At 38.9% G+C, this 26,543-nt stretch overlaps 1 protein-coding gene across 1 annotated transcript in view; it reads left to right on the top strand.

Moving 5' to 3' along the window:
* The first annotated feature begins 6,592 nt into the window (after positions 1 to 6,592).
* Positions 6,593 to 26,543, top strand: part of SHQ1 (SHQ1, H/ACA ribonucleoprotein assembly factor) — a 53,139-nt gene continuing 33,188 nt past the window's right edge. Inside the window, exons 1-8 of the mRNA XM_074914189.1 lie at positions 6,593 to 6,641; positions 8,911 to 9,093; positions 10,107 to 10,171; positions 11,087 to 11,238; positions 12,030 to 12,155; positions 13,694 to 13,806; positions 15,743 to 15,870; positions 26,276 to 26,430. Coding sequence (XP_074770290.1) covers positions 8,951 to 9,093; positions 10,107 to 10,171; positions 11,087 to 11,238; positions 12,030 to 12,155; positions 13,694 to 13,806; positions 15,743 to 15,870; positions 26,276 to 26,430 — 882 coding nt within the window. The 5' untranslated portion in view covers positions 6,593 to 6,641; positions 8,911 to 8,950. The remainder of the gene's footprint in view (positions 6,642 to 8,910; positions 9,094 to 10,106; positions 10,172 to 11,086; positions 11,239 to 12,029; positions 12,156 to 13,693; positions 13,807 to 15,742; positions 15,871 to 26,275; positions 26,431 to 26,543) is intronic.

Here is a 26,543-nt window from a genome sequence, read left to right as displayed (position 1 = left end):
GGGGGAGCCCTGGTTAATAGCTGTGCTGGAAGCTATAGGGACCGCGTGGTCAAGCTGATCCTGATGAGCCATCGGATCGACTTGGATCTCCAAACCCTAGAAAATAAGCAGAACGTCCTGGACCAGAAGGAGAATGCCTGGGATTGTGTTGAGAATGAGTTATCTGACAAAGTGACTACTAACTTTGGCAATTAAACTAACTTTTGAGTGTCCTGAAAGTGAGCTGCCTTCAGTGTAACACTATAAAACTACACCCCTAGGTCAAAAAGACCTCCCCTGACAAGGTTGAGACCCTTCCCCTCAGCATACATAGTAGTAGAAGCATTATGCAAGCCACATTATAACTGCATGTTAATCACTAACCAATCAGTATCTAATAGGCGTGTTTGGAAAAAGTACTAACCTCTGATTTTTTGTGTATAAAAGCAGAAAAACCTGCTGTTGCTGTGCTTGATTTGTGGAAAAATCCATCAAGCATCCAGGCCTTCATGAATACATACAATCTCTCTCCAGAGTGTGTTAAGGTCGGTTTATCACGTGCCCAGCACAAAACCGCTTTTCAGAGAACACTGATCTCTGCTCAGTTCTCTCCTGGTGCCAGCGTGCGGTGCTGGAAGGGCATGAGTGTGTGCCGAAGGAGGAGCAGGAGGAAAAGGTGAGAGAGGAATTGCTCTCGGAAGCTGGGTTCATCCTTCTGTGCCAAGAGGCAGCCTGGTGCTGAGCTTCCCTCCACCTTGCTGCCCCAGTCTATCAGCTCCCTACACACTGTGCTCATCCCACCCACTACGCAGGCAGGTCGTACCGGGATAAACTAAATACCTGTACAACAATGAGAGAATATAAGCATTTGCTTACTTTTGGGTGGCTTTGGGCTTGTCCTTGTATGGCTGATCAAATTACTTAGCCTGTCTTCTGTGCCACATCAGCAGAGATCCCACCACAGTAAATGTCACAGAAATAAATCCCATTAGGTTCGTAATCAGATTTATCACCTTTAAATGTACAGTATGACAGAAATACAAGCATTCTTATTGCCACACCAAGCTGGAGTATCAGCTGCACAAAGAACAGAGACACAGAGACTGGAGCAGGGAGCGCAGGGCAAGTGGAGCCTCGCAGGTCCCTTGCCACGTTTGTACTGGAAGCGACACGGACTCAGCGTGGCTGGTTTCAGCTCCAGGACTGCTGCCGTACAGCGTGGTGATGCCGAGGCAGGGCTGTGGGGCTGATGCCCAGCTCTCATCACGTCTCTCGCCTCTGCAGAGGTGTGCTCTCTGCAGGGCTATTTGATCTATTAGTTTTAACATAAATGCTCAGAGCTATGACTGCCCTGGGAAGACCAGCACAGTGCTACCTGCGGGGAAGCGTTGCGCTTCAGACAGGTAATGGCACTGGCCACGAGGACAAAGTCTCCTCAGCTGGCAGGTCAGGACCTTGCCAAGGGAAGGGGTCAACATACTGTAACCCATGCACCTCGTGCGAAAGAGTGAACCTCCTGCTGCACAGCCCTGCTATGTAAAGTCAGGTTTACTTTTAGGCTAACTCTTCCAAGAGTTGGTCCTTCGCTACTTCAATGGCCTTCACTTGGCAGTGAAACTGTGCAGCCTGGCTATTTTCTACTGCTGTCACAACAAGCCTTCACTAATGGTATCCCAAAATGTACTTTACCTTAGTACCAATGCAAATGCAATGAACAATTGCTGTTTCAGAATTTCATCCAACTCTGAGCCGATATAAAAATATGAATTACTTCACGCTAAGAGAAAATAGAAGTACTAAAGGAGAAACTAAAGAAAAAACACAATGCATAAACACATGGTCTTTTCTGAGAACATACATACTACAATAAAACCTAACCAAACTCTATGCTTAATAAATAAATGAGTGCCAGTAGCAACCCCCTGAAATCCTCAACCTGTACAAATGTGTGATTTTATACTATCAGTAAATTCTCTTCCATATGTAGGATATGTGTCAGCAACGTCTGCATAAAAATACCAAGGTAAACATTATGAAAGCTGAAAAACATTCTAAGGGATTTTTAGAGACTTCCACTTGTTTCTGTGACATGTTATAGTGTACCACTGACCTGCCTCCTTGCACCATTTTCTTTCAAATTAAGCTGTGCAAATAACTCTTCCGTACCACCAAGCATGCATGCTCAAACTAAATCAGTTCCACTGCTGGGCTGAAACAGAGTTACATTGCACAGCTTCAGATCAGTGCTGCCGGATCCACTGCACTCTCCAAGTGTTCAGCTTCAGCAGCAAAGCCACAGACTGGCCAAGATGTGCAGTCTTGATATGCGACAGTGGCCACTGAGAGATTCAGTCAAATTGATGGCTTAGGTTTAAAATTGTGAGAGCCAGCTTAAGTAAAATTTCACATTTAGACTTGAACAAATTTATTAATACCAAGTGTGTTCTGCATATTTCATACTGGAGACACAGTATCATGGCGTTGTCATATATATTAAAAGGCAAATCATTCAAAGGCCTACACTATAATGTATTTTTTTTTAATGTAACTTTGTAAGGAACTATTTTAAAGCACAGTTGTATTTTGAGAAAATCTTAATAATGAAGCCGTCTTAGTCAATTTTATTTTTTTGGATTACAATCTCTAAGGTTGTGTAAGAGGTGCTATTTTCTGCAGCAGCCAAAGATTCAAGCAGTGTAAATGACTGCATTAAGAGAGAAGTCTGTAAAACAGCAGACTGTAACAGCAATAGACCCTGTACATATCACACATATAAAGAAAATTATACCACATTCTATCTAGTGAGTAATAAATTTTAAAAATTCACTGTCCTACAAGTGAGCTAAAAACACAGCCTAGCAAAGAAAGGTGTTTATATGCTACTTCTGGAATGTAAGTTGAACAACTCCAAGGGCTCTTAACACACAAGAGACCACAACAGGTCCCTGGAAAGCTGTTTAAAAACCTGAAAGTTGCTTCGGCACAAAAAAGCCACATTTGCCACAAATACATGCCATTCCCACTGTGCCTGCCTCTGCACTAGTCCATGGGCCATTGATCTAAGAACTCTTGTGTAGCTGTGGCAGGCCAGGCTCTCTGAGGTTCATCAGGGCTTCTGCTACAGTTACTGATATTACAGTTCATGTCCTTCAGTCACTAAGAAGCTGAAGTATAACTTCATCTCTCACATGCAAACTTTACATACACCTACTTCAAAGCAAGTCGGACATCTGTCTAGCAGGTAATGCCACAAAATACAACACGAAGAAACACATTTACATCCCTGAGTGTTATGATATTATTCTTGTAAAAACTATTGCAAGCTTGATCCTGAATTTATAAAGACCACCATCCTGCCTCTAGAGACTCATGTTATTATCCTTATCTGAAAAAGCACAGATCCAGGATCTTTCCCTCTGGAGAAATGAGAAGCTTCATTATCTTTGGATAATGGAAAACACAGGAGGAAATAGGAAAAATAAAGCTATGAAGATATCACAGTAATATGAACACAGTACTTCTGTAAGTGAAACTGTTAAGGATTATAAACTCCTGGAAAATCAAATCTATGGGGAAAGGAAACTCAGATTAAAATGCATTAGATTCAGAGAAATGCTCCAGGCCACTTAGACAAAAGAAATAAAAATATTTGGCTTTCATTTGTTTTCAAAGTTAAAGGAAAGAACAATATGAATTCTTCTCAAGTGTGTAATGATATCTTCTATTTCCACCTCAGGAAAACCCCTTAATTATCATTTACATTGTGCATTTACTCTGAATTTTTGCAAAGTCTAAGTCTGACAATTACAGAACTATTTCTAGTTGTTTATTAAAATTATAGCACTGATAATTTAGATAATGGAAATAGTTATGTATTATATTGTATTTCATAACGTATGTCACAGAGTATGTTTCTCACTAAAACATATACCTACTTACTTCCATTTGTTTCCTGCATAGAGACATTTTAATTCCTTGTTATTCCTTCTATTTTATTACTTGTTAAACTAAATACATATTTTATATCTGATTACCATTTTTATGTACATGCCAATTATATATCTAGACTATATTATGTATTGTATCCATGGGATTATGCCAGATATACTTGCTATTATTAGCCATGTAGAGTCAACTGTGCTCATAAATTGCAAAGCTTCATGTTTCTGTTTTTCAAAGGGACAGCAAATTTTACTAATCACTTGCCTGAAACATTGTAGATAATACATTTTCATTCTTCAATGCTCCCTTAAACATATAGCAGTCAAATTCACTTCTTCATCAGAAGGATGCACCAAAAGATGTAGTCTTGCTATATTTCTAAATAAAAACTTTTTCAGTACAGTTCTGAAAAATTCAGTATACTTTTTACAGAAGAAAGCAATACAAATTTCTTAGAGATGCTCCTTCGTACTTTACTTGATGAAAAAGCAGAATGGCTGAGGCACCAGTTTCTTCACTGAAATCACCATATAAATATTTATTTTACAAGGAAAGTATTACCAGAAAAAAGGGCTGGGAGTTCTTAGTCTTGAAAAAAAAAAATTTGAGGCAGTCTTGGAAAGTGTCAATTAGACAAGAAGAAAATCTCTGATGAAACATCTTCCTTATCTTTCATAGGCTTGTCTTATGAATATTTGAATTTATCCAGAGAAGATGGTGCCTACTGGTTCATAATCAGCTTCCTGTCCAATATTCTTACTACAGATTACATTGGTAAGGTCTAAAAGTTAATTAGTGCTGAAATTCTCTGGAAATGCATCAAAAGTTTCTGAGGACTTGATTGAGGCTCTGGTCTAAGTCAAATCAACATCTGAAATTCTATGTCATTAACTTCCTAACATTGAAAAAATGCATTTTATATGCCTTGCATCTTCAATTTCTGCATGTGAAAAACTGGAACACAAGAAGGTTTAGGCCAAATATTAAAACCATCCATCAGTTTTAGATCAATGGAGAGAATGATCTATTTTGAAGGAAGTATTTATTTTTTGCGCATGTCAACCAGACAATTTGTGCAGTATTTAAACTGTTGGTTCAGTTCTGTGTAGGAGTGAAGATATTTTCTCGTGAGGAGATGTCATATTCAGTGGAATTCCAGCAAGAAAAATCAATCTTTATCAGCCTGGAAGATTGTTTGTCTATTTTGGTTTTTAAACTACATTAGCAGAAGTTACGTAATTGTTTTTTCCCTCCAGGAAAAACATTTGAACGCATTTCAGAGGGGGCAGGGAGAGGAAGAGTGTCAGCAGCATTTAAAAATGTTGAGAATTATTTGGAACTAGAATTCCTTTCATGGTCTAATGACAGAAAAAGAAAAATCAGATTAATTCTACATTAGGTGCTATATTTAAAGATAAGTAAACTATGGCTTTTAAACAAACTTCTCTGATTTTAGCAATTTTTGAGCTTCTTGTTGCATTTTCTCCTTAGTGCTGTATTTCTTTTGATTCATCAGGATCTGACTCTATTCATATTGTCAATCTTGTTTACATTTATTTCTTCTTCAGCTTAGAAGAGATGTATGTAATTGAGAATTCCTGTTCTGACAGTGTGGGGCCACTCCTCTGCTTCTAAAGCCCTCCACATCAATGTGCTCTTGAAATAATTTTGTCCTCACCACCTCAACTTAAATGGCATTAGCTCCAAACCTTCTTATTCCTATGTACTCAGTTAACTTCACTCTCTCCTCCCCAGAGGTATTTGCTCTCACTGCATGCTGTATACATACAAGCATTTCTTAGATTCTGAGCTGTGAAACAATTCACTTGCAGTAGTGTCTTATGTTTAAGCAGCAGTATCTGACCACATCAGATGCCTACAATTTTAGGTATCGCTGCAGCTATCACAAAGGGGGAGAGTTGTGGTTATGTAGGCAATCTTCACACTGCAGCACCTCATCCTCTAGCATTTCCATAGGTTTATCAGGATGGCAGTAGTTGAGGTTTAGAATGTCAAATACTTTTATCTTGAGATTGTTAGAATTCCCTTGAACCAGGATGTCAGGCACACCGTATCACAGGATCACAGAATCATCTGGGCTGGAAAAGACGTTGAAGATCCTCCAGTCCAACCCTTAACCTCACACTGACCGTTCCCAACTACACCAGATCCCTCAGCGCTATGCCAACCCGACTCTCCAACCCCTCCAGGGATGGGGACTCCACCACCTCCCTGGGCAGCCCATTCCGACGCCCAACAACCCCTTCTGTAAAGAAATGCTTCCTAATATCCAGCCTAAGCCTTCCCTGGAGCAACTTGAGGCCATTCCCTCTTGTCCTATCGCTTTTATTAGAAAATAAGGCCAGTGGGGGGAACCTGAAGGAAGGGCCCCCTTCGCCGGCGGAGCCCCGGGGCGCCCCGACCACCACCAAACCCTGAGGGCGCGTGAGGGAAGGCCAGGCCCGAGGGGTGGCGGAGGCCCCCCCGGAGCCGCAGACCGCTCGTCTGTCGGTACTACGCTCACCAGCCCCTCCCGTTTTCGCTCCCTGCCGAAGGCGGGCAGCAGCCGGAGGGGCGGGAAGCGCCGGGGCCGGGCCGGGGCAGCCCCTGAGGGCGGGGCCGCTTCCCGCCTCGCCGGCGCCGCCTGCGCATGCGCATGCCCGGCCGGGGCGCCACGCGCGCGCGGTGAAGGCGGGCGGCGGGACGGCGGCGCGAGCGCGGTGAGTGGCGGTGGCGGGCGGGGCCCGGCCCCAGCGGAGCGGAGCGGTGCTCGGCTCTCCCCGCTGGCAGCTGCCTCCTCCGCGGGCTCGCTCCCCTCGGAGGGGTGGCGGTTCGCGGCCCTCGGCCGTGGGGCGGATCGGTTGGTGGGAGTCTGGCTCGTCCCGTCCCTCATCGGCGTCCCCGCGGGCTTAGCGGCTCCTCCGCTTGTCCCTTGGCGGGCGGGCGGCCTTGTGTGACCCCGCAGGACGGCTTGGAAATGGCTTTTGCCCCTGTTTAACGAGCAGCGGAGGGAAAGGACGTCTTATTGTAGCTCTTCTGAGGGAAAGCAGAACAAAGCGTGTGTCCCTTTTCCTGCCAGCCCTTTGCAGCGACAGAAACGTTTTAGTTCAGCTTGCTGGTTTTTTATTTTTCTCTAGTGCATAGCAGTCTTTTTACAGAAAAGGCTGCAAAACTCGATAATTTTGGGGTACCTGGTTTTTAGGTTGTGGCAAGCGCTGCTGGGGATTGAATATTACGTTGTGGGATGGATATCAGCAGTTCCTAGGCTGCGGTCTGTGAAATACCGTGGGTTTGTGTAGGAGCATCCACATTAGTTCGGGGTCATTAATTTGTGTTAGGTATGCCAGAAGTGCAGCAGTGCTGAGAAACTCGGAGCGGGAACAGCTGGGCCTGGCTTTGGGGCTGCTGTTAAGTGTTATAAACTCTGATTCGGGAAAATAAAAATGCTGGCTGGCATATCATCCTTGAAGGGTCTAAACGAGCTAGTGGGTTTTTGTCTTATCCCGTGCTGTTAGACAACATGTGGTGTTTAAATAGAGACGAAAGTCCACGGAAAAACATGTTGGCTTGCAGGTATTTCCTATGTAGTTACAGCTCGAAATACAGGTTTTTTAAGGCAGGTATTTCCTATCTAGTTATGACTCGATAAAAACACGGCAGTTCATCAGCCTGGAAAGCCCGGAATCAAGTGACACTGTGAAATGGGAGGCTTTTTTCATGCCTGTCAAGTGAGGTAGATTATGCATGTGAACAACAGGGTAATCGTTAATTTAGCCCTGTTAATGGTTAATGCTCCTTCTTTGCTCAGATTATAAGAATGGGACTATGTTTAATAAAGATAACTGAAAGTCAGTGAGAAGTAGCTCTTTTCCAGGTAATAGTTCTGTTTTGCTTTTTTTTTTTTTAGTAAAAATATTTTTGTTTTAAAAAGTGACTTCAAAAGTGTGTGATCCTTTGTAACCACCCCCCCCCCCCCCCTTAATACTGTAGTCTAAATTAAACCTGGGGAATTATCTTGCATTTAGAAGCTATTGAAGGGTCAGACAAGTTGTATGCAGGTGAATGGTACCATGTAAATTCCTTCTCTCTTGCTAAATACACGTGCCCATGTACATACCTTCATATGGTTCTGAAGAATGTTCATCTAAACTGTCCTTAAAAACACTTGGTGAAGGAGATCCCAGATACCCTCTATCTAGGTACATTAATTCAGTTACAACTACTGTAGTATTTATGTTTTCTTTGAATCTTCAGAAGGAATGTGAGTTTCTTAGAATGCTTCAAGATTTGTAAAAACGCTGCAAACTGATCAAAATAATAAGCATGTTCTTGGACATCCTCGGTGTGTCAACTGCTCGTGTTTAAACTGTTCGTACAGCTCTTGTGTTGTGAGCCCACTGCAAAGGAGTGTTTCTGACTTACTGTGCAAGTACTAGCCCAGTGGTTTATGTGTTAAATTTGATGCAAAGAGCAGTATATGCTCAGTGTGAATGCTCAGATATTGTTTGGGGTGTAATGAATCCATTGCTTGTTTTGTAGCTAATATATGTATGAATTATAAAATAACAGATCTAATTTTTTTAAGTATTACTTTTTTCAATATTTTTTAATAGTTTATTATCAGATCACTAATAAACTAAAGATTTAACATCTGCTATGTGTGAAATTATAAACAGCAGTTACAAAAAGCTGCCAGGTTCTAGGACTGAATTTAGTGTGGTTTTTATGTGGAATAGAAGAGATGCTTTCCTGTGCTCCAGATGTTTGCACTCATTTATGTTCAGTTGTTTCATTAAGGTGCAGAGTGGTGGTACCTTCAAATTTTTGTTAACGCTTTGTTTTGTTGCTGTTGTCATAAGCGTTTTCTTGAGGATGTGGAAGATAATTCTGTGAGCCTCTGAAATGTTCTCACAGAGTTTTGAAGAGACGCTATTTGCTTTAATAAATTGGAAATGACAATAATCTTTTCTTGTTCTCCCATTTTGATAGGGCCACACAGCCAGTGGTTGCTTTTCCTGCTGGATTCATCATGATAACTCCAGCTTTTGAACTGACCCAGGATCCGGATTTTCTTACAATAATAATCAAAGTACCTTACGCCAGAGCTTCAGAGTTTGATGTGTATTTTGAAGGGGAAGATTTCAAATTTTATGCTAAGCCATACTTTCTCAGGCAAGTAGTGGAGGGTTTTAAAATAAATTGGACTTCATAAAATAAGTAAAAATTAGTAGAGAACAAACTTAATTTTGGTCCCTTCAGAGCATTCTTCATCTGCAGCTTTTACACTGTCGACTGCAGACAGCCCATTTTGTGCAAAGAATTGTTCTTAAGGATCTGGCCTCTTTGTTTTTAGGCATTAAATCATATTACAGGGAGTTAAATAGTTTTCTAGATTTACTTTGCAATAGATTTTTAATTGTAAAATGGCAAGACAATTCTTGGGATGTATATAGGTTGTTCCCTGCTGAGAACCAGATACAGTATATGTGGTGAAGAGTGGATTTTGATGTGCTTGTAATAATATAAGGGGAAAACAGTCATGTGAGTGGTGGCAGTAGGAAGTGAGGTTCCAGGCTGTGTCTTTTCTCTAGGTAGCAAGTTCCCCACTGCACTATGGAAAAGGAACAAGAGGCAATCTTAGTACGAAAGTGTTAGGAGAACCTTTAGCATGTAACAACTGACGAGCTAGTAGCCTTTCTTATTTTCTGTTTCCCGTATTCTTGGACATGGTTCTCTTCTATACATTAGTGACCACAAGGGATTTCAGTGGGCTGGTAGAACACAGTGACTTAGTTATTCTGAATAAGCAATTCAAGAACTCTGGATGGGTTCTCATATTCTGTCACTGTGGGTTAGCTTAGACTTTTTAAATTGCAGAATCTTCCAAGTGTTGCCTATAGTGCCGAGGGCATAATCTCAGTGGTGGCTGTGACCTCATCCAAGCTGGGAAACCAGGAGTCACAAAGTCTCTATCTCAGATGCTGATGTCTTGTGCCAATAGTTAGGGAGAAAGATTTTGAAGTACATGGGGATTTAACTACATGACTTCCATTACTATCAAAAGCAATCATGTAGTTAAGTCCTTTGTGCTGCTTTTGGAACGTGCCTTACATATTTATAGTCTGAGATATTAAATTGCAGAATTATTCAGGCATTCAATGAGGCATCTCGTTTTTTGACCGCAGATTGACACTTCCTGGAAGAATTGTAGAAGATGGCAGAGAAAAAGCATCTTATAATACAGACAAAGGTATTAGTTAATGTTAATTAGTTATGTGTCATTATTAGTTAATTGGTATATGTGTCATTAAAAATGCTACTAACTCTCTAACTGTTTATACTTTGCACTAGAATTGTGTAGAACTTTAGTGATGTATATGATACCGTAAATAAATGTGAAGTTTCTCCTATGTTAGGTAGTATTAAAAAAAAAACCTTCTCAGGATGTATTTTATGTACTTAGGCCATCCTTAAGCACAAAGGATGTGTTCAGAACTGTCCTAACAATGAAAAAATTATGTACAAGTCCTCTTCAAACCCAGTGGGGGCTAGACATGTTACTGTACCAAGATCATTAGTAAATCTAATAAATCTACAAAGAAGTCAGGTAGTGCTGAGTAGAAATGAGATCATCCTGAGGCAGTCTCTTGGCTACATCTTGAGAGAAGAAGACATTAGACTTTTTCCACACCTTAAGGTAGAAGGTATTTTTGGAATAAAATATGTATCTTCTGGAATTATTGTATTCATTTAAAACAAATAGCATGAAAGCCTATAATTTGCTGCTTGCAAAGCCTTTATTATGTGCTTGACTTAAGACAATAATCAGTGTTGAATGTAGTTTCATATGATCTTCTGTTGATGGCTTGAGTGGTGGAAGGATTAAAAATAAAATAAAATTTGTATTCTGTTGGTTTTTGTTTTTACAATGTGAGTGAAGAGACTACAACTGATTTAATACTCTTTCATGCTCTGACATGAAAATATTTGATTTTTGTGAAACTTGTGAAGTAAAGTTAAAAGCGTGCACAGAGATTGATGTATAATAAAATGCTACCTGCATGTGTCCCAGTTTCTGTGAGCCTTTTTCACTGAAGGAAAAATGCACATTTTTGTTTGTCTTGGATATTTCAACGCAATAACTGTATTCTGACTTTTCTTTAAGGAACTTTTACAATCCGGTTACCTAAGGAGATTCCTGGCCAATATTTTGAGGGACTGGACATGCTGACATCTCTTTTAGCACCAAAGAAATCAAGATCAGCAAAACCTTTAGTAGAAGAGATCGGTATGACAAAAAAAATCTTGTTTATAGTAGTGATAAATGTACATAATGAAACAGTTATAGATATACGTAGTAATATATGTAGAAAAACACAGTATTTCTATTATTGTCTAGTCCAAGGTATCAGAAGGGTGTGAATGAATCTGAAAGGATGGAAAAGTATAGAAATAAATGTGTTGAAAGTGATTTATGTGTCATCTTTATAGGCTTAGTTACGTTTACATTTTTCCAAAATGTGCTTAACATATGCTAATCCTCTGTAGGTCTTTGTACCCCTCTAGTGGCTGTATAACACACATTGGATTCTCCTGCTTTCAAGAAGCTGGCACAACTGGACTGCTGGCTCAAATGGTAGAAGCTAATTAAAACCGCAGCTTGTAGTGAATGACTTGCTTAACATCAGTATTTAACAGACAAGAACGTTTGACTATCTGTGTTTAATTTTTTAATGCTTATCTTAAATTATTGATACCATCACTTTGATCCTGTCAGGGTTCTTTTAGCGTCAAATTCTGATCTTGTTAAAATCAATGGAACAATTATTTCAGCCCTTGAGGGGAGTACTTAAAAACTTTAGTGTTCCTGGTCTTCATTTTTGAAAGTTGGAGAATTTGAAGCAGCACCTGTGGTTTACTGATGTAAGCATATGACTGTATGACCCAGTGTTGTGTAAGGTTTCTTTAAAAGAGGCAGTGAAATCAGAAAGGCTTGTTGTGTAATCAGTGTTTGCCTTTCTATTAAATTATATGTATTTTCTATGTAGTAATTTTCTTTCTCTGAAAATGCAATGTATACAGCTGCCTCTGCTGAGTTGTCTGAAGAGGAGGAAGAAGAATTTGACTGGGAAATAGAGCAGACCCCTTACCAAGAAAGTGTAGAAAACACTCTACCACTACAGCACTGTTATGGATTTGGGAATTTGCGGTCAGGGGTGTTCCAGCGGCTGCAGGTAGATGCATTTTTATCTCTTCCTATCATAATAGTTCTGGGTAACTTTCTTGTTGAGTAGGCTTTCTGGCTCATTCCATAGTCAGGAGGAGCTTATTAGGTGCCTGTTCTCCATTATCCCATTTTGTGACTTAGAGCATTCTGCTTTTGCATGTAGCGCGGACAGATCCTTGTTCCTGCAGAAGTAGGGAGTGGTTGAGACTGAGTAAATTGTGTAGCAGAGTTGACAGGCTAATCTGTTTCTGTAATAATTTCAGTGTTAAGAGAAAGGGCTGAATGGGGTCCTTGGTAAAAATGGCCCCTGGAGGTGGGCTGCTGTCACCAGCGAGGTTCAGTTGACCTGTGGAGATGTGGGGAAAAAGGCCTGTATCAAGTAGGCCACGTGCCAGGTGAATAGTTCTGGCAATCTACAGTCTATGGGCTGGCTGTTAACGGTTTGCTGTTGACACTTCTGCTTTATATTTGGTATTGTCTCCTATTCTGACTTCAAGTATACTTAACATCAATATACAGTATATTTCAGATGCCATGAATTTTAATAAATTTTTAATACTAATAAATAAGTTTTAATGATTTAAAAAAACCTACAAAATAAAGTTGACTAATCTATAGGTTCTGTTATGTCCATTGCATTAATATTTTGTTCATTGTGAAATTCATAGTAACTTTCTCTTTGTATTTTTTATTTTAGACTTGATTTTCTCACAAGACAATAACTTTTGAAATGTGTTACTGTGCTGTTGTGTGTTCAGCAGTTTCTTTAATTCAGTAATAGATGGAAGCTAATCTACAACCTAGGTAGAATCTAGAATCTAATCTACAAACTAGGTAGTATAATAATATTCATAGTGTACAGAGCTTTTATTGAAATAGTAGATAACTTAATTTTTTGTAGTGTTCTTACTATAAGCAATATAAGTTGTAGCTGTTTAGAGCAACTTAATTATGTAACTGTAACTCATTATCCCATGAACTGTAGTATTTTCAGGGTTTGGAGCAGAAGGATTGCTATTTATAAAGAAAGTATTTACATTATGTTAGGATAGATACACTGGTTTATTGCCATGGAATTTGTGAAGAAGTACGTTTTCCATCAGCATTAGCACTGCTTGATGCTTAAAATGGCACCGCAATTGCCCATTAATTAACGTATGTCCACTTCAGAGTGTGAGAATAATCTCAAAAGTCACAAAACCAATATCTGTGGTTTTTATCTTGCCTTTGTTGTGGTTGTGTGCTTTTGTTAAATGTTGCAAATTTTATCATAATGCAAAATAACCTGTCCACCCTATGATGAAATGGCCTGAATAGACTTCACAGTATCAGGAATTCTAAGGAGCTTCAAATAATTGAATTTCCTTTGAATTTTGATGTTTTATTTGCACAATGGAGCCTGAATTTGGAAGATTTGAAAGGGAGGTTGAGGAGTAACTAGGGATTTCAGTGTAATGCTAATAAGCATCCTTCCTAAACTTTTCCTAAATAAATCTTGCATATCATACCCATGGCTTTGTCATCTAATTTTTGTTCCATTTGCAGGATGAGCTCAGTGATGTTATTGACATTAAGGATCCAGACCAAACTCCTGCAGATGAACGGAGGAGGAAACGCCTGGCAGCTGAGACTGCCAAGTTTGATCCTGATCATTACCTGTAAATATTGATTTACTTCACCTGGTCAAGTAGAAGTACCTCAATTGAAATATATTCACTTTTCTTTTCATGAATGATTGGTTTTGAGGTAACTTCTGGAAATAATAGCTTTACTTTTTATTTGTCTGTTTCTTTGTCTCATCATAGCAGGCCTTAGAGGGTATTCTGCAGCATGACACTGACACAAGACTTTGCCTATCTGTTTTGGGGTTTCTCTGCTGTTTAATTACTGCTAAAGTCTGTATTCAAGCAGGGACTACTGTGAACTGTTACTGAACCTTGTTTCATAGTTTACTTCTTGAGCAGCTGCGTAGCCAATCCCTGCCTGCATTTTGGGCTGTAGATGTCAGAACTTTTCCCCTTGTGAAACAAGGACTGCTGAACCATCCTGGTCCATGAGGAAGTACGTTTCAGTTTTGAAGTTAAAAGATTTTGCTTAGGCCACTTTAGTTTTTGCCTTCTTCACATGAAACCTTTTTACGGCAGAATGAGGAAAAGTTCCAAACCAAGACTTAGTGTTTCTTTGTGCTTCATCCCATGTAATGAAGGTTGAAATGATTTCTTGTGCCTTTCAAGTTTGGAGTATTTCAGGTCAGGTTAGGTTCAGAAACTTCCAGAGAAGTAAACCAAATTGAAGCCATGAGATCTATTAATATGGTGATTCCTGCAAGCTGGATTTGGTGGGAGAAGGGTGTAGTCCCCAGTAGGGACAACTAGTATCTGTGGTGTGCTCTGTCGAGGAGAGGTAGGCTCAACCCATTTTGAGTTGCTCTGGAAGGTATTTTTACAAACGTGGAATTTTTCCGCAGTCAGGTGTTTCAGAGGCAGCTGCATGTTATTCTGTAGCACATAAAAATTAGAAGAGCTTTCTCAAAACATCACTTGGAAGCACATTTCACGGGAACTGAATTAGTTGCTAACTTACAGTGTGATGCAAATTAGACCCTATGTTCTAGCCTGACTTAATGGCTGTGTTTTGGGTGCTTCAGAACAGATGATACCTTCCTTCCACAAAAACTGATTTCTTGTGTACCCTGATGGACAAGTCTGGGAGAAATGGTGGCAAACAGAAGTGTTCTGTTGCCTTTGAGGAGAACGTACAGTGAGTGATATCTTTAAGTTGTTTTATAAAGACACTGAAGGAAGGCATCTAAAAATCTGTTGGTGTGAGAGCAAAGCAAATTCCATTCTGTGTTCAGTGAATTGGGCAGGTTTTGTATGATGATTAAGAAGGTATTAAAAAATTTCTCGCCTTTTTTCAGTTCTCAGTATTTATACTATTGTTTGGCTTGAAGAAAAAAGCTAAAATGATGAGAGGAGGCTTAGAACTTGAATCCTTTAGTATAGATCCTCCCACAATTTCTGTATTGAGATTTTTACCGCAGTGGCTTTATACTGAGATAGAGGTAGTCTCTTCCAGAATTCATGTACAGCTCTTCTTTTTCTATCTTGCTACAGCAAGCTTTGGTTTACCTAAAAGTCAGTCCCTATCCCTACTTTATGTTTGCCTTTTAGCTGTGTACCCTTCCTCTCCGAAGTATACGCATTTTTAAAGTGAGAGAACTTCCCAGTAAAATCAGGTTTGCTGCCAGTGATGTTCTCTGAGAAGTCTTCTCTTTGGCCTGTTTTCCTTTAGATTCATCCAGAACAAGTCAGGGTTGTTCACCTTCATGTCATGCTGTAAGCTCATCAATTTCCTTGGCTTCTAGGGGGCTCAGGAAAGGTGGAGGAAGTAAGGAAGGAGTACTGTAAGATAAGAGAATATTGTTTATTCTTTTAATAATTATTATCTTCTGGTTTTAAGTCAAAGAACATATTTCGAACATATGGAAAATAGCCTGCAGCCAAGTCAGGTGTATTCTATGTATGCATTAAAATATACCCACGTATGCTATAAACTGAAGTAAATAACATATGACTTTATTCTTTTTCTTAGAGCTGATTTTTTTGAAGATGAAGCTATTCAGCATGTCTTAAAGTACAAACCGTGGTGGGTTGATGCTCATAGAAAAATGTCAGCCTTGCAGGGAGAAAGTCATCAGGAACGTGACACTCATACGTTTGGTGAGAACATATATATACACACACCTTGTTGCTTGAATGATAATTGCTGTGATGCCATGTTATATTCTAGGTTATTGTTCTTAAAGGAGGAAGTGTGATTTTACCCTACAATTTTCAGTCTTAACCATTCTTCATAGAGGAGTATTCTGTTGCTTGTCCTGTCCTCAAAGAAAAAAAGATTTTCCGTGAGGGATAGTTATATGTTGAAATCTGAGACAGTTGTGTGTGGAGCAGCTGACTGGATATTATAAAGTGGTTGTTTCATCTTAAGCATCTATCTGTTAGTTGTGTAGTGTAGTGCTAACAAATTTTCACATAAGAAATTTTGGAGTTAACTGTTCATAAAGGCCATTCAAGAATTTCAGGTATCAATGAAGAGAAAGTTCCATTTTAAGGGTATGCTGTAATCTTTAAGATTTCAAAGGAGCTACTAGTGTCAGTAAGTCATGGCATCTGAAATCAAATCTGTCTTTGTGTAGTGATTGTAATAGCTAGAAAATGGGTCCTTTGTTGCTGGTGCCCATCCCTTTTTAAATTTTTTTTGAGAAACTATTCTCCCTTTCCTAGTTGTATTTTCAATGGAAAATATAGTCAAAACTTTTTTGTGTCCACTTCCAAATACGGTGCAGACTCTTCTCAGGAAGTTTTCCAAGAATCAGCTGTGGAAGATTTTACTAATATCAGCCCTTATCTCTGTTTGGTGAGCATGTCTTCTGGAGAATGTTTTATTTTATTTACATAGTAGAACAGAAGTTCCTGGCATTTATTACTCCACTGTTATTTTTTGGGTCTTGGAGACTTTTTTCAAAGGAAAATCTTTGTGTCCTTTTAGAAACTAGAAGGGATGGTTTCATCCCTTTAATAGATGACCTTGTAACAGAACTGTTAAAAGATAATTGAAATTACCTTTCTGTACACAGTGATTGCAGAGAGCATTACAAGTTACTATTATGCATATTCTTTTATTGTCCTTTGTTCATTTCCTATGTAGTATGAAAATCTGATATTACTGAAGTAGATAATGATAATCCCTTCACCAGAGGATCTTAACAAATATTAGTGCACTTATAATACCTGCACTTTCACATTTTGAACAGGAGAACAACAATGGAATTTGGGTAAATGTTGTGTATTTTACTGTGAATGTAATCTGATCTTCATTACTGGTCTCTTTTCAGCCTCTGAAACCAGAAATTGTTAATTATATCCATCGTAAGCACTTGATTTAAAAAGCATTGGACAAAGGTACAAGAGCCTTGGAAATAGAATAATGAAGGGTTCTTTTGTTTGTTTTTATCCATTCACTCCTTAGTAAATGAAACACTGCTAATGTTTGCCTGTGTTAAGGAATATAATGAAAATGAAGAGCTGCTGGATGATTTTATCGATAAAGAGTGTTTCTACTCCAAATTGAGATTCTGAAGAAAAACACATATGTATGTTGCTGGGTTTTAGGGACAACAACAGAGAAACTACTCAAAAGCCTGGCAAGCCTGCTAATGCAGAAAATGGGACTAGGTAAAGCATGATCTTTTCTCTAGACCGTGTTATACCAGGTATATAGTTAATAAGGATGATCAGAAAAATTTAGCCTGACCTTTGTATGGCTGAGTGAAGAGGCTCTCGTAGTTTTGTGGATCTTGAGGAAATGTAAGTAACATAAGAGGCTGTCTGGTGTTTTGGTTATGTTGAGGACAACTCCCTTAGGAAGACCTGGGTGTTGATAACATTGTTACTGCTGTTTGTATGGCAACAGTGGCTGGGGGTGGCAAGTGACTGGAGGAGGATCTGAAACTATTGGAGGTTCCTAAACCTCAGTGAGTTGTGGTGAAAGAAACCACCATGAGAGGGAGTGCAGGTTCCACTTGAAGGTCTCTTATGAATGGGAATACAAAAGGGCAGGAGGTGGGTCCAGTCTGTTGGACCTGGAATCTGATCATCAATAGGATGCGTTTGCTATGGTTTTATATTGCTTTTATGCTTTATCCAAATCAAAGGGATGGTCTGGCTAATCTGACTTACAGGTTTGGGAATTTTTACAAGCTGAATGCAATCTGCCTGCATGTCTACATTCGTATGCATTCCAGTATGCATGCTTAGTAAGTGGAAGTGACCGAGAAAAGGCACATAAAAAAACAAGGACTGTGCTAAGTGAAGGACCTTCTTTACTACTTGAGAAATCGTGTGTCATTTTCAGTAGAACTGGGGAAAAGTCTGACTGCACTAAGCCAGGCTGTTCTGTACAGCTAGAAGGATAAGGAGGCTGTCATTGGTTTCAGTGCACTTGTAGTAAGAAGCCTTTGAACACTAGTGCTTAGCTGTAAAAAGCCAAAGGGTACTCAAGTGCAGAAGCTCTAGGGGCCCAAACATTAGATGTTTTGCAGTGTGTTTCATGAAGAGATGTGTGGAGATTCCTTGAGCCTCTGTATGCATGTATCCCTCTGCAGGGAGGTGTGAGGTCAAGCCTTCTTTGTTATAAAAATCGGATACAAATGTCTCCTGTTTAATTTTGAAACTGTTTAAGGGCGTAAAGGAGGAGAGATGGAAACCTTTATGCAGTTTCTTTTTATTGCTTATGGAAAAGAGGCATAAAGTGGAGTACCCTGATTTCTTACTCTTCCTGAGTTCTGAATTCATGTCTTGTGTTAAGGAAAGCATCTAAAATAAGGTAATTATCTTCCCTGATGAGGACTTCCAAGCATGCAGCTCATAAAGAGACTTCAAATATCGGGATGTTTAAAACGTGTGCAACTCATGATATGGTGTACTGCCATGGCCAGCTTGCAGAAACATTTGTCTGTCCCGTGGGTAGGAAGGTTGTGTTCTTGATTAAACATGTGCTATCCAAACCTGTTACACAAGAACATGGAAGCTGAGAGATGTGATAGAAATCGCAGATGTGCAGCATCTCCTTCTGGGGAAGTCCGCTACCCTCAAACATGAAACGGTGTATCTTTTTAGAGGGTTGTTTATTGAATGTAAATGACTATTTGGTAAGACAGAGTAGGAATAGTAACGTTAAAACTGATGGTAGATTACAGTATAGGCTACCACAATAGAATTTGACACCTACTTACTACCTTTAGAGTCCATGTATTTGGTGCTCTGACACTGCTGCCATTAGGACAGTTCCCACCTACACAGTGCCTGTGGAATCAGGAATGTCATTGGGAACTGACTCTGCAAGTTACTACATGGAAAAGTGAGTTTAGTGTGGGAAAGTGACATAAAAATTAGCAGATTCTTTGAAGGTATATTTTCTTATTCAGAAACACAGAACAAACAGGATTATTTCTTTGTTTCTTCTTTTTGCTGATTTATATTGATGTCCTTTTGGTTTTTACCTTCATTGGTTTCTTGGAACCAAAAACTTGATTTCTTTTATCGTTATAATGTCTTTGGCTATAAGGAGTAATTAGAAATAAGGTTGCTGCCTTTTTTTTTATAGCATTACAATTAACTGAAGATTTTGCTTGGTTGATTACTGCTCTTACTTTTTATCCCTGGTTATTCTCTTTTGTTTTTACATCATCAGGTTTTTTAATGTCTCATTACCAGATTTTTTTTCTTTTTGGATCAGCTCCTCATTAGCATTTACAGTCTTCAGCTCTCCTCTGTCCTTACCTTGAATCTATTTTTATTTGACCTTTTTGCTTTTTCTCCAGCTTGTGTGCATGGTGTGTGTATTTTCTTTTTTTAATTTCATCCTTTATTGTCCTAAATGTCTCTTCTTTCTTTTGTCCTTTTGTACATTTTACTGTGTGTTGTTTCTTTTTGATCTTCGTGGGGTTTTTTGTTGATTTTCTCCTTAGGCTTGTTAGCCACCAGGCAGCTAAGATGTATGGTTGAGGAACCAGAAGAAATACTAGAGTGCAGGTTTCACCATCGTGTTCATAGCAAAATGCCATTTTTTGGAGTGGACATTTTCTAAAGCTGAAAGGCCCAGATTTTGTTCATGCTTACAATGTCTAATGCAAGTCAAGTAATACTCCATAAAGCCGAACTAATTACACAGCCTTTCCCATGAAGGAATAAAACTTCTGGAAAGCTTGCTTTCTGCTGCTGCTGAAGTTTACATTAGATTCTTGCTTCTACAGATTCCAGCTGAAAGGTTTTGTATTTTGTAAGTCATATTCAACTTAGTTAAAAGCTCGTTTTTGTTCTACTTTAAGTTGCACAACTGTAAAAACTCCTTTTTAACCAACACAATAATCTTCAAAGGCTCAGGTTGACATACATATTTAATATGGTCCAGGGATAATTTATTTCATTTACAGTAACCTATCATGCTTACCAGTGACCATTCTCTCTTTCTGATCTCTTTATAGAATAAGAAGCAATTTCTTCTTAAAGATTCACCTTTCAGTAGGGCTCTGCTCAAATATATACCATTAGTGGTAGATCCATAAGTTTAAGATTTATCACATTTCTGCAATTGTTCTGTCTACTTGTTTTACTCAGTCTCCTGGGCCTTTGCAGCATGTGTACCTTCTTGGCACTGTTCTGCTGCAGAGCAGGTATTTTTCATGTGAGGAAAGATTACTGTTTATTCGTGCAAAATTCTTAATATATAAATGATAGGTCTCTATTGTAAAGTATCTCAGATTTTAAAAGGCAAGAACAGTAGAACATGAAAGAAAGAATGATGCGTGGGTTTGATATGGTTTATAGAAAATGCAGATTTGTTAAAGATTAATGACAAAAATTAGTATAAAAGAAATCGCGAGATCCAGGAAAGACTGTCCATGTCCAGTGACTTTATGGAGAATGCCTGGAGGAAAAAGGTCAGAACCAACGTGAAGGAAATATGCTGTAAGTGTTGATTTGAGAATTAGAGAAGGGTGGAAATTTGACATGGAAGAAGAGGTATTTGTGAAGGAGCTAAAATTCGAATGGAGAAAGTGTAAAGAAGCAGGAGGGATGAACAAACCAGACTTGACTGATCATAGTTTAGAGTGAATATAGATGTGCAGAGGAAGACAGCTTTAGGATTTTTAGTTCACTTCCTGAAGAACTGAAGCTTGTCTGATCACAGTCTCCTCGTCTGTGCATTAGGGGGTCTCAGAGATGGCCACTTCCTACAAGTTCTGCAAAAATGGCCCTGTGTACAAGGGAAAGAGTGCTTTTACGGACTCTTCAGTGCATCTTTTTAGATATTACAGAGTCCATACTGGAAAGAGATGTTATCAGCATGTCAGCACTGTGGACAGTTTCAGTAACCTTTCATACCTTATCAGTTAGCAACACAACAGACAAATCAATAGAAAATCAGCTTCGTTAGTTCAGTTACTTGTTTAAGTTTACAGTATTATTATCAAGTATTTTTAAGGCAGTATCTAGCACTGGGGGAGATGCTGATCCTCAGCAAAGCCTCTGGATGTCTTTCTAGTCAGAGTAGTGCTGCCGTTCCTCTTTTAATGTCTTAGGGAGAGCTTGAAAAGGAGAGACTTGCTTGCCACTGATTAAAATCAGTAGCTACCTTAATTCCTGACTAATCTGCTCTCTGCTGACTTATCTCCTCCTTTAACTGCTGTTGCTGATTTCTTTACGTACAGAGATAGAAGTACATGTTTAAAAACCTTAATATTGTAGCATATTTTAGTTAACATTAAAAAGAAAAAGGGGAGGGGGTGGGATCAATTCTGCTCAGTTATTTTCCTTTGAAATAGCTGTGGAATTGAAGACTTGGCTCGACAAGACCATAAGCCAAGGCTCAGTTTTCACCAGAAGGTTAGACCAGCTGATTGTCAGAAGTCCTTCTGACCTATACTCTTCTGTAATTTTCTGAGTCTGACTACTGAGTCAGCTATCTGTCTAGATAGCACATTTTATCTAAGTACCCTAACACATTTAGAACCGTGTCATAGTAGTCTTGAGATATAGATCTTACACTGGCTTGATTTAAGCGATGAGATCGGTGGCGTAAAATATCAGTAAAAGCGTAACAAAACACCCTCTAGCTGTCAGACCTTGTCCTCCCCTGTAGAGATTAAACTGTACTTCACTGACAGTTGGATACTGAAGGGCAATTTGAAATATGTTTATTTTAACATGAGAAATGGCTGGTTTAAAATAAGTAAAGGGGATGACTAAAAAATATGGATAATCTCTGTAGTATCATCTAACAGTAACTTTGTATGTGAGATTAATTTGTCTGATTCCTTTAGACATGCATATATTAACACCTGGTTATGCTGCGGCTAGAAGAAGCATGATTTTGGCACTGCCAAATGTACAACACGTTTTAAAATCAAAATTAAGGAAAACTTGTAAATTTAGTACTTGATAAATAGCAGATGCTGCTTTGCATTAGGTTAATATTAATTGTACAGATATTAGATAGAACATTAGTAGTGCAAGTGTACAAATGTGTACAGGCTTAATATAGCAGAAAATGTAATTACAGTGTTACTTGTTCTGTTAGTCTTGTACTATGTACTTGTATTTTTGAATTGGGAAAACAAAATAGGTGGTGGTTTTGACGTGTTCATAATGAGTTTCAGGCCTGGATAATTTATTATCCAAAACCTCTAAGGAATGGATAGATATTTATTTGTAAAATAGAAGTATTTTTTCCAGAGAGAGAAATTTTATTTAGAACACCTGGCACTTTGCAGTGATTTAATGAACACCTTGTAACATTTACCTTTGGGAACTGTCTAGTCTAAGTTGTCTTTGCTGTTGTCTACTTCCAATTTCTGTATTTATGGTCCAGTTGTATATGTTATGATGCTTCAGAGAGTTCCCATTTTAGAGGAAGAAAACTTTATCTTGTATGTTTTATGAACTTCACTAGGAGTTTCTTTGCTTTCTACTTGGTTAGGAAGTATGGTTCGAATTGACATAGTCCTCTAGAATGTGGATTTTAGGGAATCTGTCAAATGCTTGTTAGTAAAACGTAAGAAAGTCAATTTTTTTTCTCTCAGTGTTGGATTGTTTCTTATCTCTGATGATAAGAGAGGTTAATTTTTATCAGCTATGAGACAAAAACAAGCTTCAGGTTGTAGTCGCTGATTAAGAAGAGTGGATCCAGTACTGAATATAATGAGTTTCTGAAGGAGAACAGTTGCATTCCTGACGTGTGCATCTTGGCTGCTTGCTGTAGCAAGCACATTGAGGTGGGCCTAGAAATATGAGAGTGCCTGCGTAACTGTTTAACAGCTATTCTGTCCATGACAGCTTCTCGTGTGCTTTGAAGGAATTATTTAGCTTCTTTGTAACAAATGTCTTTATTACTGTAGTCATCAGAAGTGATTTTAAGCTTTATGAATCTGATCTGCTTTAGTAGTCTTTGCTAACAAATTTCTGGCTGTTTGTTTTTCAGAATTTCTTTTTCATCTTTAGCTTCAATTTCACTTCTCCCCTTTTGTGCTTCTCTTCAGGGTGAAAGCACCACTTGCATATGATTTGATCATATATTGTGTTGTAGTTCAGGAGAGGGTTTTCTAGGGAAAGCTAGTTAGAAGTGGAAATGCCTTTTCTCTTTCCAATCGGACCTTCTTCTAACTGTAAACACCCTGTTGTGAGACTTCATTAAACCCATCCTACTGTAGCAACTTACAGAGTGGTTTTATGTTATGTTTTTCAGAAACTAATTTTTTTCAAATGTGCTACAACATTGCACATATGCTTTTATGGGTAATCTTAATATGAATGATAGAGGTGACTCACTGAAGAATCAATGCGATTTAAGAACTTATAAAGAAATTTGCTGATAGAATACAGATATATCATCTATCTTTGTGATTTAAGGGGTAATACTGAACTGCATTGCATTAACAGAAAAACAGACTTAGAACTGCCATAGTGTTGCTAAATTGTCACTTTGTACTAGATCGTAGCAAGTGGAAGAGATTGGCTTTCTCAAGATGATATAAAAGTTGGAATTTCTTTTGTGGGAGCTTGTAAATAAATGGAGACTGGCTTGACTCCAGAGAAATGTTTATCTCATCAAGAAGTTTCCATAGGAATTTAAATCAAGTATTTCATGGTTATGAAGCTGATAGAAACATTTTAAAAGTTTGTAAAGAAGAAACATTCAAAAATGTTTTTCCTAATTCGTAATTTTATATCTTGAGATGAGGTGTGTGCATATGTATGTGCCTTTGGCATCAGGAACGTTTGTTTCAAAACAAGTCATAAAATTAGAAAGCTCATAGAAAGCTCCTGGGATAAAGAAGACCACATGCCTTATAGGTAGATTGTATCCCTGAGAATGTGAATTGTGTAAAATGATGCTGAGCAGTGTTTGAGGAGAAACACCTATAAGCCCACTTGCAATCATCATCCTTATGACAGAGAAATGGGCAAGGGGTGTAAAAAGAAACTTGGTTTACTAGGAGTTGTAACCTTTTCTTTCTGTAACCCTTGCTGTAACACCCACCCCTCAATCCTCCCTGGGGATTTAGGTGCCTGTCCCCCAAGGGTCCAGGGCTCTGGATTATGGGTTATACCCAGCTGGGTGACCTTAGCTCACACTGCTGAGAAACAGCTGTGAGAAAGTCTGCAGAAAAATAAGAACAGAAAAATTGCAGATAGGATTGTTGAGACAGGATTGTAGCTCAAGGATTCCACACGTAAGTACCAACATGGAAGATACAAAATCCTAAACCGGAAAAACAGGGAATCAAATTGGGGCAGGAATTGTGTTATCAGGTCAAGTTGTTAGTGCTGATGAAGCTGGTGGGAGCTGGTGGCTCAGCAGTGTTGAGGAATCTGTCTCGGGGAGCCGCAAAGGCTGACCCTTCCCAGCTGCCTCCCTGGCTAGCAAAGACTCTTCGGGTGCTTTCTCAGGGGTGTTGAACATAGTAATGCTTAGCCAGTATCACAGCCTCATCTTAGTGTGTTAACAATTAATTTTTTACATATTTAAGTTTGTACATCTTGCCTATAGCTTTTCTCTGCCCCCAGCTAAGTATGCCAGAACATAGTGACTCAAAAAAGGGGTAGTAAAAGAATAATTGAAGAGAGATTTCAATATTAATTGTAAGGTTTTGGTTTTGCTGTGTTTCCCCCCCCCAAATAAATAATTAAATTCAGAGAGTTAAGGGGTACATTGTGTGTGGCCCCCCCTAGCACTCAGTGTACACTTGAAAGTGTAACAAGAGTGCCTCATGAGGCTTGTTCGTGTTCTCGGAGAAATCTCCTTCAATAAGTGGTGTTTGAAACTCAGGCTGGTTCCACTGTTACAGGTGCTTGAACAAGTCACGGAGCGGGACTTCCTCAAATGCAACAAAGCATCAGCTGTCAAGCTGGTAACACGTTTTTCTCCTGTCGAGTCACCTTGTGCCTGTAACTTTCTTCTGTGGTGTGACCAAAATGTGCTCACTACATCTATCCTGTTCAGTAAATCAGAGCCTGTTGACATGGAGTGCCTGCGCTCCATGCAGCCTGAATGAAAATCTCTTTGCTCTGGCTTCTGGCTGTTTTAAGTGTACTAAATGGCTTCTCGATTTACTTTGAGTTTGTACAGAGATGGCTTCTAGTCAGTTATCTACTTAATCTCTACTGTTATTTCAAGGCAATTCTGCCATCCTTTCTGAAGTGTTTTAAGTACTCTTCAGAAGGGTTTACCATTCAATATTCAATCTTAGCTATCCATGTCTGTACAGTGTTTCCTAGGGGAATACTTTGACGCATTGTCACAGCATGCCTGCTATGTGGTTGTTGTCATCTTCCTCATGCATCTCAAAGAGTACAGGGTGAGAAGATTCTTTGGGTCGCTTAGTGTAGCCATTCTTAACTAAATGAGGTAGTGAAGGTAAGTAAAATATGGTGGTCACTGATGGTGGATGCTGTAGCTCTTTGGAAGGCAACACAGCTTTCATAGCAACATTGGTGAGGACAGGATTTTGCTCTTCCTCAGTCACTGGAAGGATGTTACCAGACAACATAAACAAAGTTCCTAAATCATGCCTAGCTCATGAATTGAAATTGATGAGGCTTGGAAATACAGAATTGTACCTTTCCTTTTTAACCCTTCCCTATTTCTTTAGTTCTTACCCTTTTCTACAGTAAGAAAAAAAATTTGGTTTAGTTATTTTTATCCCATACAACTTTGGACTTAAGAAACTTCAATTTACTCAGACCCTCACTGTACATTTATCTCTGCATAAGATAGCCAGGTATCCACAGAAATCCTTGGCACTTTCAGAGGGGTTCAAAATTGCCATGTGTATATGCAGTACATTGCAGGGCTGGAACTTGGCTTTGAAAGGAATACATCAGAGTTTAATCAAAATTAAAAATGAAAGTAAGAATGATTTAGGCTTTTTCTTGAGTGATGAGTGACTTATGATTAGTTACACACTTCTTTTTAAAGAGACTATTGAGTTAGTATTACCATCTATTAAAATGAATGTGCTGGCTTTAAATTCATAATCAATTATCCTTTTACTTTTTATAGTTGTCTTCTCTGAGGAAGAGAGAGAGCAGCTGAGAAAGTTCACAAATAAATCTTACCTTCTGGATAAAAGAAGTCGTCATCATGTTTATCTTGGTTTAATTGATATCCTTCTTGCATATTGCTATGAAATCTGCATCAATGAAGGAGACAAGAATGTAAGTTAAAAAAAGTTTAAAAAAAAAAAAAGTTTTAGGAACCTAGTGCTGGACCCTGTGCTGTCATTTAGGAAACTTACCTTTTAAAGTGAAATTACTCCCAAGCATTAAAA

Source organism: Athene noctua, chromosome 10, assembly GCF_965140245.1.
Source record: "Athene noctua chromosome 10, bAthNoc1.hap1.1, whole genome shotgun sequence".
NCBI classification, from domain to species: Eukaryota; Metazoa; Chordata; class Aves; order Strigiformes; family Strigidae; genus Athene; species Athene noctua.
Note: the sequence above shows the minus strand (reverse complement) of the source record. Positions and strands in the feature narration are given on the sequence as shown.